Source organism: Saccopteryx bilineata, chromosome X, assembly GCF_036850765.1.
Source record: "Saccopteryx bilineata isolate mSacBil1 chromosome X, mSacBil1_pri_phased_curated, whole genome shotgun sequence".
Classification (NCBI taxonomy): Eukaryota; Metazoa; Chordata; class Mammalia; order Chiroptera; family Emballonuridae; genus Saccopteryx; species Saccopteryx bilineata.
Genome location: NC_089502.1, coordinates 86,014,672 through 86,027,519, shown reverse-complemented (window position 1 = coordinate 86,027,519; position 12,848 = coordinate 86,014,672). Strand labels below are relative to the sequence as shown.

Below are 12,848 nucleotides of genomic sequence, written 5' to 3'. Positions count from 1 at the left end.
CTTTTTTTCCTTCCTAGGACTTACACCTGCCATGTTAGCGATCCTCACTAGATCATGACCTCATCAAAGGCAGGGACTCTTTTGTTTCATGATATCATCTGTACCTAGCACAGAAAATAAAAATTCAAAGACCTGGTACATTTTACCTTACCTGTACAAATGTCTACTTAATGTTTCCTTAATACCACAAATATTCGTAAGGTGCATCTACTAGTGAGATACTGTGGAGAAAGGAGAAGCTTAAAATGGAATGTATGAAAGAGGAGGAAAGAGAGGATCGTACACAGACCAACTATAACATAAACCAGACTCCAATCGCCTTAAGCTTCACCATCCAAATATTCGGTAATTAGAGAAAACATAAAGACAGTGTTTGTGTTCATGTGTTAAATCTGCACAGCAACTTTTGGTCAAAGACATCAATGACACATGAGCTTGTGGTTCACAGCATGCCCTGTGAAGAGATGTTTTACCTATATGTATATATACTAAAACTCATAGATGGCTTTTTAAAAATATATTAGGAGGATTTATTACTAAGAAATTCTAGAATGATGCTCTATTATAAAGTCATTATTTTTTTTTATCTTGTAAGATTAATTTTCCTAATCCAAAGATTCAGACAATGAGGGGAGCAAGAAAAGAATAATGGGCAAAGGATATCAGTAGTGACTTTCAAAGATATGCCTGGACTGCTGCTCAGACAGCCGCAGTTAAACACCATGCATTACATCAAATAATGCATTTCTTTTTCCCCCCCAAATAATGTGTATCTTAATAATGTTTAAGATAGTTCAGTCAAAAGCCCATTTCTATCACAGCTAAAATTCTCAAGGTAGTTTACATAGTGTTAAAGACAAGGAGTAAAAAGGCACAAGCAATTTAAATGCTCCCATTCTTTCAATCCTTAAGAACTTGATGACATGGGAAACTTACCTCAACTTCATCACTTTCATTTATATCTTTATTATAACCTACAGGTGGTGGGAATCGCGCATCATGGAATGGAATCTGCCTTTCTGGCTGCCAGCTGCAAGTAAGCAAATACAATTATGTAGTAAGTTTTTCTGTTTAATGGAAATTAATGACCATGATGCCATCAACTTTGGTTAAGTGTGACACTCTGTTTTTCAATTTAAAGAAGCAAACGCTTTAAAACTGTGGTTTGCTGAGTGGGGTGTAAGGGCAATACAGAGACATTTATTTCAACAAAGTATACATGCAGCATAGCAGCCTTGTAGTTTTATTTGGAATATTTCTCTAAACACAACAGATCAACTTTACAATTTGCCAAACGAGTCTTTTTTCCAATAATATCAACCTCTAAGAGTTCTAAACTTTTAAGGTCCCAAACGCAATTTCCTTTGATGCTTAAATTAAATATATTAGAATAAATCAGTGTTAGTAATATCATCAGACTTCTACTTGCAAAGGAATTTTAACCACATTCCAATTACCACATAAACTGGTACTAAATGCCTTAAAATTCTTAAGCAAAATGGGGCAGTCAGCACATTAGCAATTCAGAACTCACTTTTCCCCATTTAAATTTTAGATCCCACGAGGTGCTCAATTCTTGCCATGGATAGCTGGCTGCTGATCAGTATGATGTACCAGCATGCACTGGCCTGGTGGGGTCTCCGAAACCACAGAAACCCAATGGAGACAGCCAATAGGAGTTCAATAATATGCCTACGTTTTTTAATTTGAAATGATATGGAATAATTAAAAAAACATCCAAATTATTCTTTTATATCCACAATGATATAAAATCCTAAAAGACAAATTTTACAAAAATACTGAAGGATTCAAATGTTGGGGAAGTCATTTGTTTTCTTTTTCTTTTTATAAAGAGCTTTTTTAGTGGTGGCGCAGTGGATCAAGCGTCAACCTGGAACACTGAGGTCGCCGGTTCAAAACCCTGGGCTTGCCCGGTCCAGGCACATTGAGAGTTGATGCTTCCTGCTCCTCCCCCCCTTCTCTCTCTGTCTCTCTTCTCTAAAAAGAATAAATTAATAAAAATATTTTTTAAAAAAGTTTTTTTACTAACATCCTATTGAGAAAATTGCAAAAAAAAAATACTTTTAAACAAGAGCTATTACATAAGACAGGAGGGTAGGTAATTAAGTCAGAATTTGTGGACTTTTGATTAGGGCCTATATTAACTGAACCCTTTCTATGAGTTATTATAAACACTTGAAAATAATAAAACAAAAAAAAATGCTCTACTTCAGAAAAGCCTTTTTAAACTTACTGAGAAATAGTGACTTTTAACATGTTACAAATTCATTACTAAATTTGATTTGTAAAGCAAATAATAAAACATAATATAATTTTCTTGGTCCCAAATTAGAAGGGATTATTTTAAGTCTTAAATGTACCAAGATAAAAATTCAAATTCTTTATTCAAAAAGTATGTGAAATAGGGAAGGTAAAAACAAAGCCTTTAAAATAGTTTGGTATTAAAGTAGTAGAAGGTTATGATTGAAAGAAAGGGTAAAATATAATCTGAATTTCTATAAAATATTAGTTTCTTTTTTTTTTTTTTGACAGAAAACCAAAAAGGAAACAAAGACAAAGAGAGTACTCTGGTAGAGACCTAGCAAATCCTCCTGATGTGCTTAAACTGAGCGTTGACTCTCACACTCCATGAACTCAAGGGAAAACAGTTTATTTCAAAATGCAGAGATGACAGATAATTTGAAGAGAAACTTGTATAATGCTATGGTACACAAAAGAAGTATGTAGTAGATCCAAAGATATAATAATTTTATTGTAGAATCTGATTGAAAATAAAAGAACTGATCTAATAAATCAGTATGTAAACTAGATACATTCTTTAATACAGAAAAAAATGACTGGTTGCTTAATATTCTAGATTGACTGCAGGAAAAACTAAGAGTGGCAAAGATAACTCTTTTTTTTATGAGAAACACTGTTTACCTAGTAACGGGGGCAAGCAGTAAAGAGTATAATTACAAGAAAAAAAACATGACTCTCCTAGTTATCAAAGGTTCTTCTATTGCAGGTGTAATGCTGTTGTCTATTGTATAACCATGGATACTAGAAACAGCAAAGAGGCAGATTCTGGAACTTTTAGCTTTATGTATTCAGAGGAAGGTATTTTACCATGTGAACTATAATTTGGATTGAAATTATTAGTCAAGAGCAAAAAATAGGGTCAAATACACTAAATCATTTTATCTCTGTCCCTCTAAATATGTTTCAGGCATCGGGGAATACTACTTTGTACTGTTGGTAGGTAAAAGAATATGCAAACAGTGTAATTACAGTATGTCTGGGTCAGATACAACATATTAAAAGATTTGTTGAGATATAATTCACACATTATCTAATTCATTCACTTATGTATATGTGCAATTTAATGGTTTTATGTATATTGTCAGAAATGTGCAACCATTATCAGTCAATTAAAACATCTTCATCACCTCAAAAAGAAATCCTATACTCTTGAGCTGTGGTTCCTTGATTCCTTATCCCTCCAGTCCTAAGTAACCACTAATCTATCTCTTTTATCTATAAACATATAATTTCCCTTTGTTACATTACTAATTCCCTTGGTGTATAAAAGCCAAAACAGTAACTATTAACCATTCTTCAGAGTTCAGTAAAATTCTAAGACCATAACTAGATCTACACTTTGGCTAAGGAGTTCATGTGTACTTTAGAATCTTGAATGTCTACTCTGAAAGTAGCCTTTATTAGCAATAAAAAATTTTAGTTATCATGGATACAGAGAACAGACTGACAGTGATTAAAAGAGCGGGTGGGGGCTGGGTGAAAAGGGTTAAGGAATTAAACACTACAAAATGGTAGTTACAGAATAGTCACAGAGATGTGGATTGCAGCATAGGGAATATGTATAGGAAATATATATAAGGAATAGAATCATGACAACTATGTGTGGGGCCAGGTGGGTGTGTAGGACACCAGGAGGACCAATCTGTAAAATGTGCAATTTTCTGGCCACTTTGCTATACATCTGAAACTGGTACAGAATGGTGTTGAATGTGTACTGTAATAAAAAAAAATTTAGTCAAGAGACTTGTCTCCCCAATAAAATGTTAATATCTATATTACTGATGCTTTCATAGAGATAATATTCCTAGACCTATGTTTATTTATTATTATTATTATTATTATTTACAGAGACAGAGAGTCAGAGAGAGGGATAGATAGGGACAGACAGACAGGAACGGAGAGAGATGAGAAGCATCAATCATCAGTTTTTTGTTGCGACACCTTAGTTGTTCATTGATTGCTTTCTCATATGTGCCTTGACCGTGGGCCTTCAGCAGACCGAGTAACCCCTTGCTCGAGCCAGCGACCTTGGGTCCAAGCTGGTGAGCTTTGCTCAAACCAGATGAGCCCACGCTCAAACTGGCGACCTCGGGGTCTCGAACCTGGGTCCTCGGCATCCCAGTCCGACGCTCTATCCACTGTGCCACCGCCTGGTCAGGCAGACCTATGTTTATTTACTCATCTAGCAAAACAGAAAAGATCAATAACGAATATTATTGATTGTAAACATATAAAACTGATATGAAATTAGTTAATGTATAAATATCATTATCTCCAATGAAATATAGTACTAGAAAGCTAAAACCACTGATGTTAGATTTAACTTAAGAAAATTCACATTGATTTTTACAAATACCCATAAATCCATTCATTTTCCCCTTTTAACAATTACAAATATTTCTATCCCTGCTCTCAGTTACTAATACAGAAGTATCTTTTTCTTTCTTCACATTCAAGGCAACTGAGATGTAATGATCAAGCTTATAGCCTGACCAGGTGGTTGCACAGTGGATAGAGAGTTGGACTGGGACATAGAGGCCCCAGGTTTGAAACCCCGAGGTTGCCAGCTTGAGTGCAGGCTCATCTGGCTTGAGCATGGGATCATACATACGACTCCATGGTCGCTGGCTTAAGCCCAAAGGTGGCTGGTTTGAGCCCAAGATTGCTGGCTTGAGCAAGGCGTTACTGGTGCAGCTGGAGCCCCCAAGTCAAGGCACATATGAGAAGCAATCAATGAACAACTAAGGTGCCACAATGAACAACTGATGCTTCTCATTTCTCTCCCTTCCAATCTTTCCCTATCTCTCTGTTGCAAAAAAAAAAAAAAAAAAAAAAAAAAAAAAAAAAAAAAAAGATTATACAAAAGAGATCTCTGAGGTCATTAATACAGTTTTTTCAATGATTTAATATTGAATTGTTCAGGAATTTCCTGGTCAGTAACATAAGATCTATTCCTGAAAAACACTCAAAATAGACTTGATTTTTTAAAAGGAAGAATGAAAAGAATAATTAGCATAACATATTAAAGAATCTGAACTGTAAAATTACAAGACACTTACTTGTTTTCAAATGCTACTGTTATTGAATCTTCATGAACATCCTTTACAAATGCCTGTAAAAACAAAGAGTTAAATTTCTAAAATTGAAGACTATGTTTTTAAATTTTACAAATATAAAAAATTTTATGTTTAAGAATAAAATGGAGTTTTAAATGAAAGTGTCATTTTGTGAGGATAACTCAGGAATCACATCTATATATAGCCACTTACTACATATTGATTAGTTAAAAAAAAAAAACATGAAAAAATTGCTCCAGAGTTCAGCATTTAATGGGGGGAAGAGAGGGAGAAATATAAACTGAAAATTAGAATGCAGGCAGTGAGTGCAAAGCTGGAGGCCTACTTAAAGCTAGAATTACTGGAAAGTATAAAACCTATTCCAGAGCTGTATGCCAGCCAGTATAAGATCTGCTGTACCTTATCATTTTCTCCTTAACAAAAATTTAGTATATAGTAGTAACCGACTAAATATAACTGGAAATCTATGTATATACAAAAATTTTCTTTAACAATATGCTAATACTACTAAAAAGTCCAATTACCAGTTTAATTAAATTCTCCATCTCACAGGCACATGGAAAAAACATAGTAATATAAAGTACAGAGGTTTAAATCTGATAACGCAATTGTCAGTAATCTGCTGAAAGGCATAACAAAAGTAATAGCTAATTACGGAGAATTCTTTAATCAGCATGCTATCCTTAATTCTATAAAATGACGTAACAAAAATAATAGCTAACTAATTATCAAGAATTCGTTAATCAGCATGTTGTCCGTTATTCTGTAAAATTAAAAATTTTAACAGATGCAGGTTTTGTTTTTGTTTTGACAATTAGAGGAATAGGATAAAGCATAAAGAAACCCAAGGGGCTTTACATCTTATAATGGTTTGAGAGATTTAAGCTTCTTACTCGTACTTATTCTGTACATGTTTCTTTTCTTCCGTGGTTTTTCTCTACCTGCAAGGATTATGGCCAAACTCCTTCTCTGGCTGTAAAACGCAGTTCTTAATCTGGCCCCACTTCATCTCTCCAAGCTTCATCTTTTACATCCTCGGAGGTCCCGATCCAGCAGTGCTGTATTACTTGGGCCTCTCTTCGTAAATGCTGTTCTTTCTTTCCAATTGTCCTTTCCTTCTTTTAACCTAGCTATCTCCTATTGGTCTTTTAGGTTTCAGTTCAGATCTCCTTCCTATGAGAAAACCCTGAAGAATAGGTTAAATTTTGTCCTCCACATTATTATAACATCCTATGATTATCCAACTATAAACTTATTCCACTTTATTATTATTATTGCTCATTTTCCCACTAACAGAAAACTTCCTGGGGGGGAGGCACAGGTTTTATTTCATTTACTGTTGGACTTCAGAGTTCCTACTAAGAACTCAATAAATAGTTATTATGTGGATCATTGCCTAAGGGGTTCCTATGCAACCTTGGAGGAAATACATGTGTGCTGCAGGGAAGGTATGGTTATTTGTTGATCAAGGAAGACACACAAGAAGGTGACATTCCTATCAAACTTTAAAGAAAATAATTATCCCAACCAAAGGGAGCAGATGATGAGGCCCACTAGGCATAAGAGGCAGCAGAAACAAGGCTTAGAACTGGAGAAGTGGGTATGGTAGAAATAAATCCTTTGCGGACAAAGAAGCCAAGACAATTTGTGGGGAAAAGCATACTGTTTTCAACACATGGTACTGGGACAGCTGGATATTCATGTGCAAAAGAATAAATTTTGACCCATATGCCTCATACTATACAAAGAAATTAACTTTAAAAAATCATTACATATACATACCTAAATGTAAGAGCTAGAACTGTGAAACTCTTAAAAGAAAAGACAGTAATAAACCCTGATGATTTTGGATATTGGGAAGATAACTAATTTGGACTAAAACCATTCTTTAACTTCTTTATCCTAACTGGCACAATTTCTAGTATATAGTAGGTGCCCAATAAATCTGTTAAACAAATGATTTGATATAAATGTCTTGGTAAATAAACATGTCTCTAAAGGCCCAACTGAAACTACCCAAAATACAAAATGAAAATATACCAGTCAAGTATCAATTAAGTGTTCCTAAGAAAAACAATGGCAACTGAGGCAGGGCCCTGGAAAACATTTATATTGACAATACATAAACAGAGATACCACATTTCTGCAATTATATTTTAAAAAATAAAAACAAAGCTATGCTCAAGGAAGCTTTTTTGTAAGACCCAGGTGGACTAAAATGGAATCTAGGTGTTCTGCTAAACCCAAGATAGCTAAGTTATTATTTATAAGTTAAACATGTATATATCTTTATAGTTGCTGGTTTAACAGAGGCCGAAAATCCACATTTTCTTTCTATCATTTTGATTTTATATTTAGTTACCTATATTTAAATCACAAACAATTTCAACAGCACATTTTGAGAACTCTAGTTTAATAATGACCATGATGTTTCAGAATATACTAGATTTCATAAGGGTGCATGCTCCCAGTGCTCTAAGTGCTTGTTTGCCCATTATTACTTCAGTAGCAGAAAGGTTTTATTTTGAGTTTAAATTGGAGGAATTGGTCGCTCCTAGTCTTACAGAGTCAATCCTCAAAATTATGAAGAACTGGTAGAACAAACCCCCCTTCCACATTTCTATCTTTACATGATGCTAATACCAAATTCACAATCTGCTTTTAGGGGGTTGGGATTAGATAAAGTACTAAAATCAAGACACTTAATAGGAAGTAATCTCTTATTTACCTAGAAGGGCTACTGCTTATTTCTTCATCCTTGTCTACAGTTTTGTTTGCACGTCTTGGCACTACAGATAGCCTTTGAATAACGTGGGTTTGAGCTGTATGGGTCCACTTACACACAGATAGATATTTTTTTCAATAAATACCTATACTGCTTTTCATACACGCTTGACAGTCCGCGGATGTAGAGGGCCAGCTGTACTTCCAGGCGTCCCCAAACTACGGCCCGCGCATGCAGCCCCCTGAGGCCATTTATCCGGCCCCCCCACCGCACTTCCGGAAGGGTCACCTCTTTCACTGGTGGTCAGTGAGAGGAGCACTGTATGTGGCGGCCCTCCAACGGTCTGAGGGACAGTGAACTGGCCCTCTGTGTAAAAAGTTTGGAACCCCTACTATATAGGGGACTTGAGCATCCCAAGGATTTTCGTATTCATGGGAGATTTTGGAACCAATATCCTGCAGATACCAAGGGAAAACTAAGTTTTTGAGGAGTCAAAAGTTACCCACATAGGCCCTGGCCGGTTGGCTCAGCGGTAGAGCGTCGGCCTGGCGTGCGGGGGACCTGGGTTCGATTCCCGGCCAGGGCACATAGGAGAAGCGCCCATTTGCTTCTCCACCCCGCATCCTTCCTCTCTGTCTCTCTCTTCCCCTCCCGCAGCCAAGGCTCCATTGGAGCAAAGATGGCCCCGGGCGCTGGGGATGGCTCCTTGGCCTCTGCCCCAGGCGCTAGAGTGGCTCTGGTCGCGGCAGAGCGACGCCCCGGAGGGGCAGAGCATTGCCCCCTGGTGGGCAGAGCGTCGCCCCTGGTGGGCGTGCCGGGTGGATCCCGGTCGGGCGCATGCGGGAGTCTGTCTGACTGTCTCTCCCCGTTTCCAGCTTCAGAAAAATACAAAAAAAAAAAAAAAGAAAGTTACCCACATATTTTTGAATGCATAAATGTTTGTGCTCCAAAGCCCTGGGTTGTTCAATGGTCAATTGTGAATAATATTAATTCTTTACCATATATTAGATGCTGAAAATATTAAATTATTTGGTTTGCTGTGTGAAGAACTGTTGTCATTAAATCAGGTATATTTCTAATACCATTTCCCTGTAAAACTGCTGTCCACCATAGCAGCCATTGGTAATATGTTACTATTTATATTAATTACAATTAAATAAAATAAAAAATCATTCTCCCATCATACTTGCCACATTTCAATTGCTCAGCAGCCATACATGCTTAGTGCCTACTATAGCGGACAGTGCAGGCAGAAACCATTTCCATCACCTTAAAAGCACTCTGAAAATCAGTCTCATTAGTCTATTGCTATTTTTTTCTATTTGCCAAAAAGTTATTGCACAGTTTAATCATACTCATTCACCACCTTTGTCTATTTCCTAAATCAAACATTCCCTCAAAAAATAAAATATGATTCAAACCCAAGGCCTCACATATAAAGTGAGCTATTGCTTTGTTACCTTTTGTATGTGGGCATTAACAGAATAAAGGAATGAACAACAAAAAAGGAAAAGTACAATAAGCCTCATCAACAATCCTTCCAACCACAGCACATGTCCAGGAATACTTGACTTCACTTGGTCATTTCCCACAAATCCTGAGGAAAATGGACGACTCTTTCTGGTTTACCCTGGGCCAAAGACAACACACAAGTACAGAGAGAATAATATTATGAGTTATTCATTTTCCTGTGTGTATGTATTCTAACTTTTGAATACCTTCTTTATATGCTCCCAATGTAACAAAAGACAATGTCAAAGCAGGGTCAAGATTTATAACTTTACCTTTCTTTAATAGGCATTCATATGAAGAATTACAGTGTACAAGAGTTAATAAAAAGGAAGCTCATATATTAGTTGAATATTTTACATTTCATGACATCTTTGTATCAACAGTAAAACAAATGGCAACATTAGTTTGCTACTGTACTTTAGAGAATGCTAAGGTGGTGTTACAGTAATAAATACAATCAAAGATTATAATGAAGTTGAAAAGTGGGAAGGAAATCAAATCCAATTCATTTCTTCAAACTAAGTTTCATCATTTTTGGAAGTCAGACTACCTGATCTCAAATCCCAGATGCAACCCTTACTGGTAACAAACAGTTCTGATGCTCGTTGAAGTCGAGTTCACATACTGGACATTCACTTAGAGAAGTTTAGGCTTTTGCAATAAGATTTACTTGGAGCTGAAATAGAAGGTAGTTTACAGGCTTTCAGTGTCTCATTTCCGTCTCTCCAGACAAGGAAAAGATCTAGTATTGTCTTCATTAAGTCCAGTATAAAGACCAATGTTCAAATATTTTTGTGACGTGGTTTAGTTCATATCAAAGCTTAGTCCAGTCCAAGCACTGCTTAAAGCCTGTATTCGGGAGATTGTCTGGCTGCTGGCCCATGCAGCATTGCTGCTGCTTGGAGACCCCACAAATGAACTAGCAGGGCAAGCTTGTCTAGACGCAGAAAGAGATGGAGGAAGCTGCGCTAAGCCTGTGTTTATATTTTCAGGCTGGGAAGACCTACTTTCCTTTAAGTTGATCATTAAGTTTCTATAAAATATCGGGGGCTTGTGTTGAGTTTCTCACACTAACCAATCAGATTCTTTTTCTAGGCTAGACCGGTAAGCCTCTATGGCTGCCAATTTGGCTTTCACTAGGCTTGCCTTAAAGTGGAAGCACAGAAGCACCTTCTCCCAGCACCAGACCAGCAGTGCCTTGCGGAGATTCTTCCCAAACCTGAGTCTGGAGGGCTGAGGCACAATGGACTCTGAGGGCACAATGGATTTCAGAAATGTGCAATTGAGACTATGAATACTTTAGCCTTCTAGCAAATTAAGCTAAATGAAATGTTTCAGCTTCTTATTATTAACAAGACAGGTAATAGCAAATGTTGGAGAGGCTGTGGAGAAAAAGGAACCCTCATACACTGTTAGTGGGAATGTAAAGTAGTACAACCATTATGGAAGAAAGTATGGTGGTTCCTCAAAAAACTGAAAATAGGCCCTGGCCGGTTGGCTCAGCGGTAGAGCGTCGGCCTGGCGTGCGGGGGACCCGGGTTCGATTCCCGGCCAGGGCACAAAGGAGAGGCACCCATTTGCTTCTCCACCCCCCCCTCCTTCCTCTCTGTCTCTCTCTTCCCCTCCCGCAGCCAAGGCTCCATTGGAGCAAAGATGGACCGGGCGCTGGGGATGGCTCCTTGGCCTCTGCCCCAGGCGCTACAGTGGCTCTGGTGGCAGCAGAGCGACGCCCCCGAGGGGCAGAGCATCGCCCCCTGGTGAGCAGAGCATCGCCCCTGGTGGGCGTGCCAGGTGGATCCCGGTCGGGCGCATGCGGGAATCTCTCTGACTGTCTCTCCCCGTTTCCAGCTTCAGAAAAATACAAAAAAAAAAGAAAAAAAACAACACTGAAAATAGAACTACCTTATGACTCAGCATTCCCTCTACTGGGTATATACCCCCAAAACTCAGAAACATTGATACGTAAAGACACATGCAGCCCCATGTTTATTGCAGCATTGTTCACAGTGGCCAGGACATGGAAACAACCAAAAAGCCCCTCAACAGAAGACTGGATAAAGAAGATGTGGCACATATACACTATGGAATACTACTCGGCTATAAGAAATGATGACATCGGATCATTTACAGCAAAATGGTGGGATCTTGATAACATTATACAAAGTGAAATAAGTAAATCAAAAAAAAAACAGGAACTGCATTATTCCATACGTAGGTGGGACATAAAAGTCAGACTAAGAGACATTGATAAGAGTGTGGTGGTTACAGGGGGAGGGGGGAGAGGGAGAGGGAAAGGGGGTGGGGGAGGGGCACAAAGAAAACTAGATAGAAGGTGACAGAGGACAATCTGACTTTGGGTGATGGGTATGCAACATAATTGAATGACAAAATAACCTGGACATGTTATCTTTGAATATATGTATCCTGATTTATTGATGTCACCCCATTAAAAAAATAAAATTATTAAAAAAATAAATAAAATAAAAAAAATAAAGGGGGGAAAAAAAGAAATGTTGCAACTTCTTGTTGAAGCAGGCTTTCCAAGTTTTAACAACTATAATGTCCAATTCCCTTTGCTCTTTTTTCCCATTAATAGCTAGCTACCTGCCTACATTAACGTTAATAGCTCTGACACAGTAGTTAAGTCACTTACCTAATCTGCTTGCATATCTATGTCTTTATCTACAAAATGGGAATAATAATAGTATCTCAGATTGTGAGAAAGGATTAAACAAATTAACAGAGGGAAAGTGCCTAGAACAGTGCCTGGCAACTAGAAAGCCTTCAGTTCCTGTTAACAGTTACCATAATTGTCACTGTAATCATCTCAGGAAGCATAATCCAATAGTGGGCAGGAATCAGAAACTCAATTATTATATCACTGAATTTTGTGTTTAATTAATTATTGGAGGTTTTCAGAATGTTTAAGTATGAAGTTGGAAAATAATGCTTCTACAAAGATACTAAACACTAAAAAGTTTATTTAGACTCTGGGAAGAAAAAAATGTAGTTACCTGAATGATTCATTCCTCAAAGTATACCTGCGTGAAAAGTTATTTCTAGAGACTTTAGTGGAAACGTGAACAGTGCCTTCTGCAAGTTTAGTAAAATAGTGATTTCTCATAGGCTTTGCAGCTGATACATGTTGGACCACTTCTGTGTTCATTAAAAAATTTCCCTTGATTGCAGGTTTTGTCATACTTGGCTGCTTG

General features: G+C 37.4%; 1 protein-coding gene across 16 annotated transcripts in view; it reads right to left on the bottom strand.

The window, feature by feature from the left end:
- The window catches only part of FMR1 (fragile X messenger ribonucleoprotein 1), a 61,007-nt gene that overhangs the window by 44,235 nt on the left and 3,924 nt on the right, over positions 1-12,848 (bottom strand). For all 16 annotated transcript variants that reach the window (XM_066248814.1, XM_066248805.1, XM_066248810.1 and 13 more), the window contains exons 2-3: positions 5,382-5,434; positions 937-1,030 (exon numbers count right to left, since the gene is read on the bottom strand). In XM_066248814.1, coding sequence (XP_066104911.1) covers positions 937-1,030; positions 5,382-5,434 — 147 coding nt within the window. The remainder of the gene's footprint in view (positions 1-936; positions 1,031-5,381; positions 5,435-12,848) is intronic.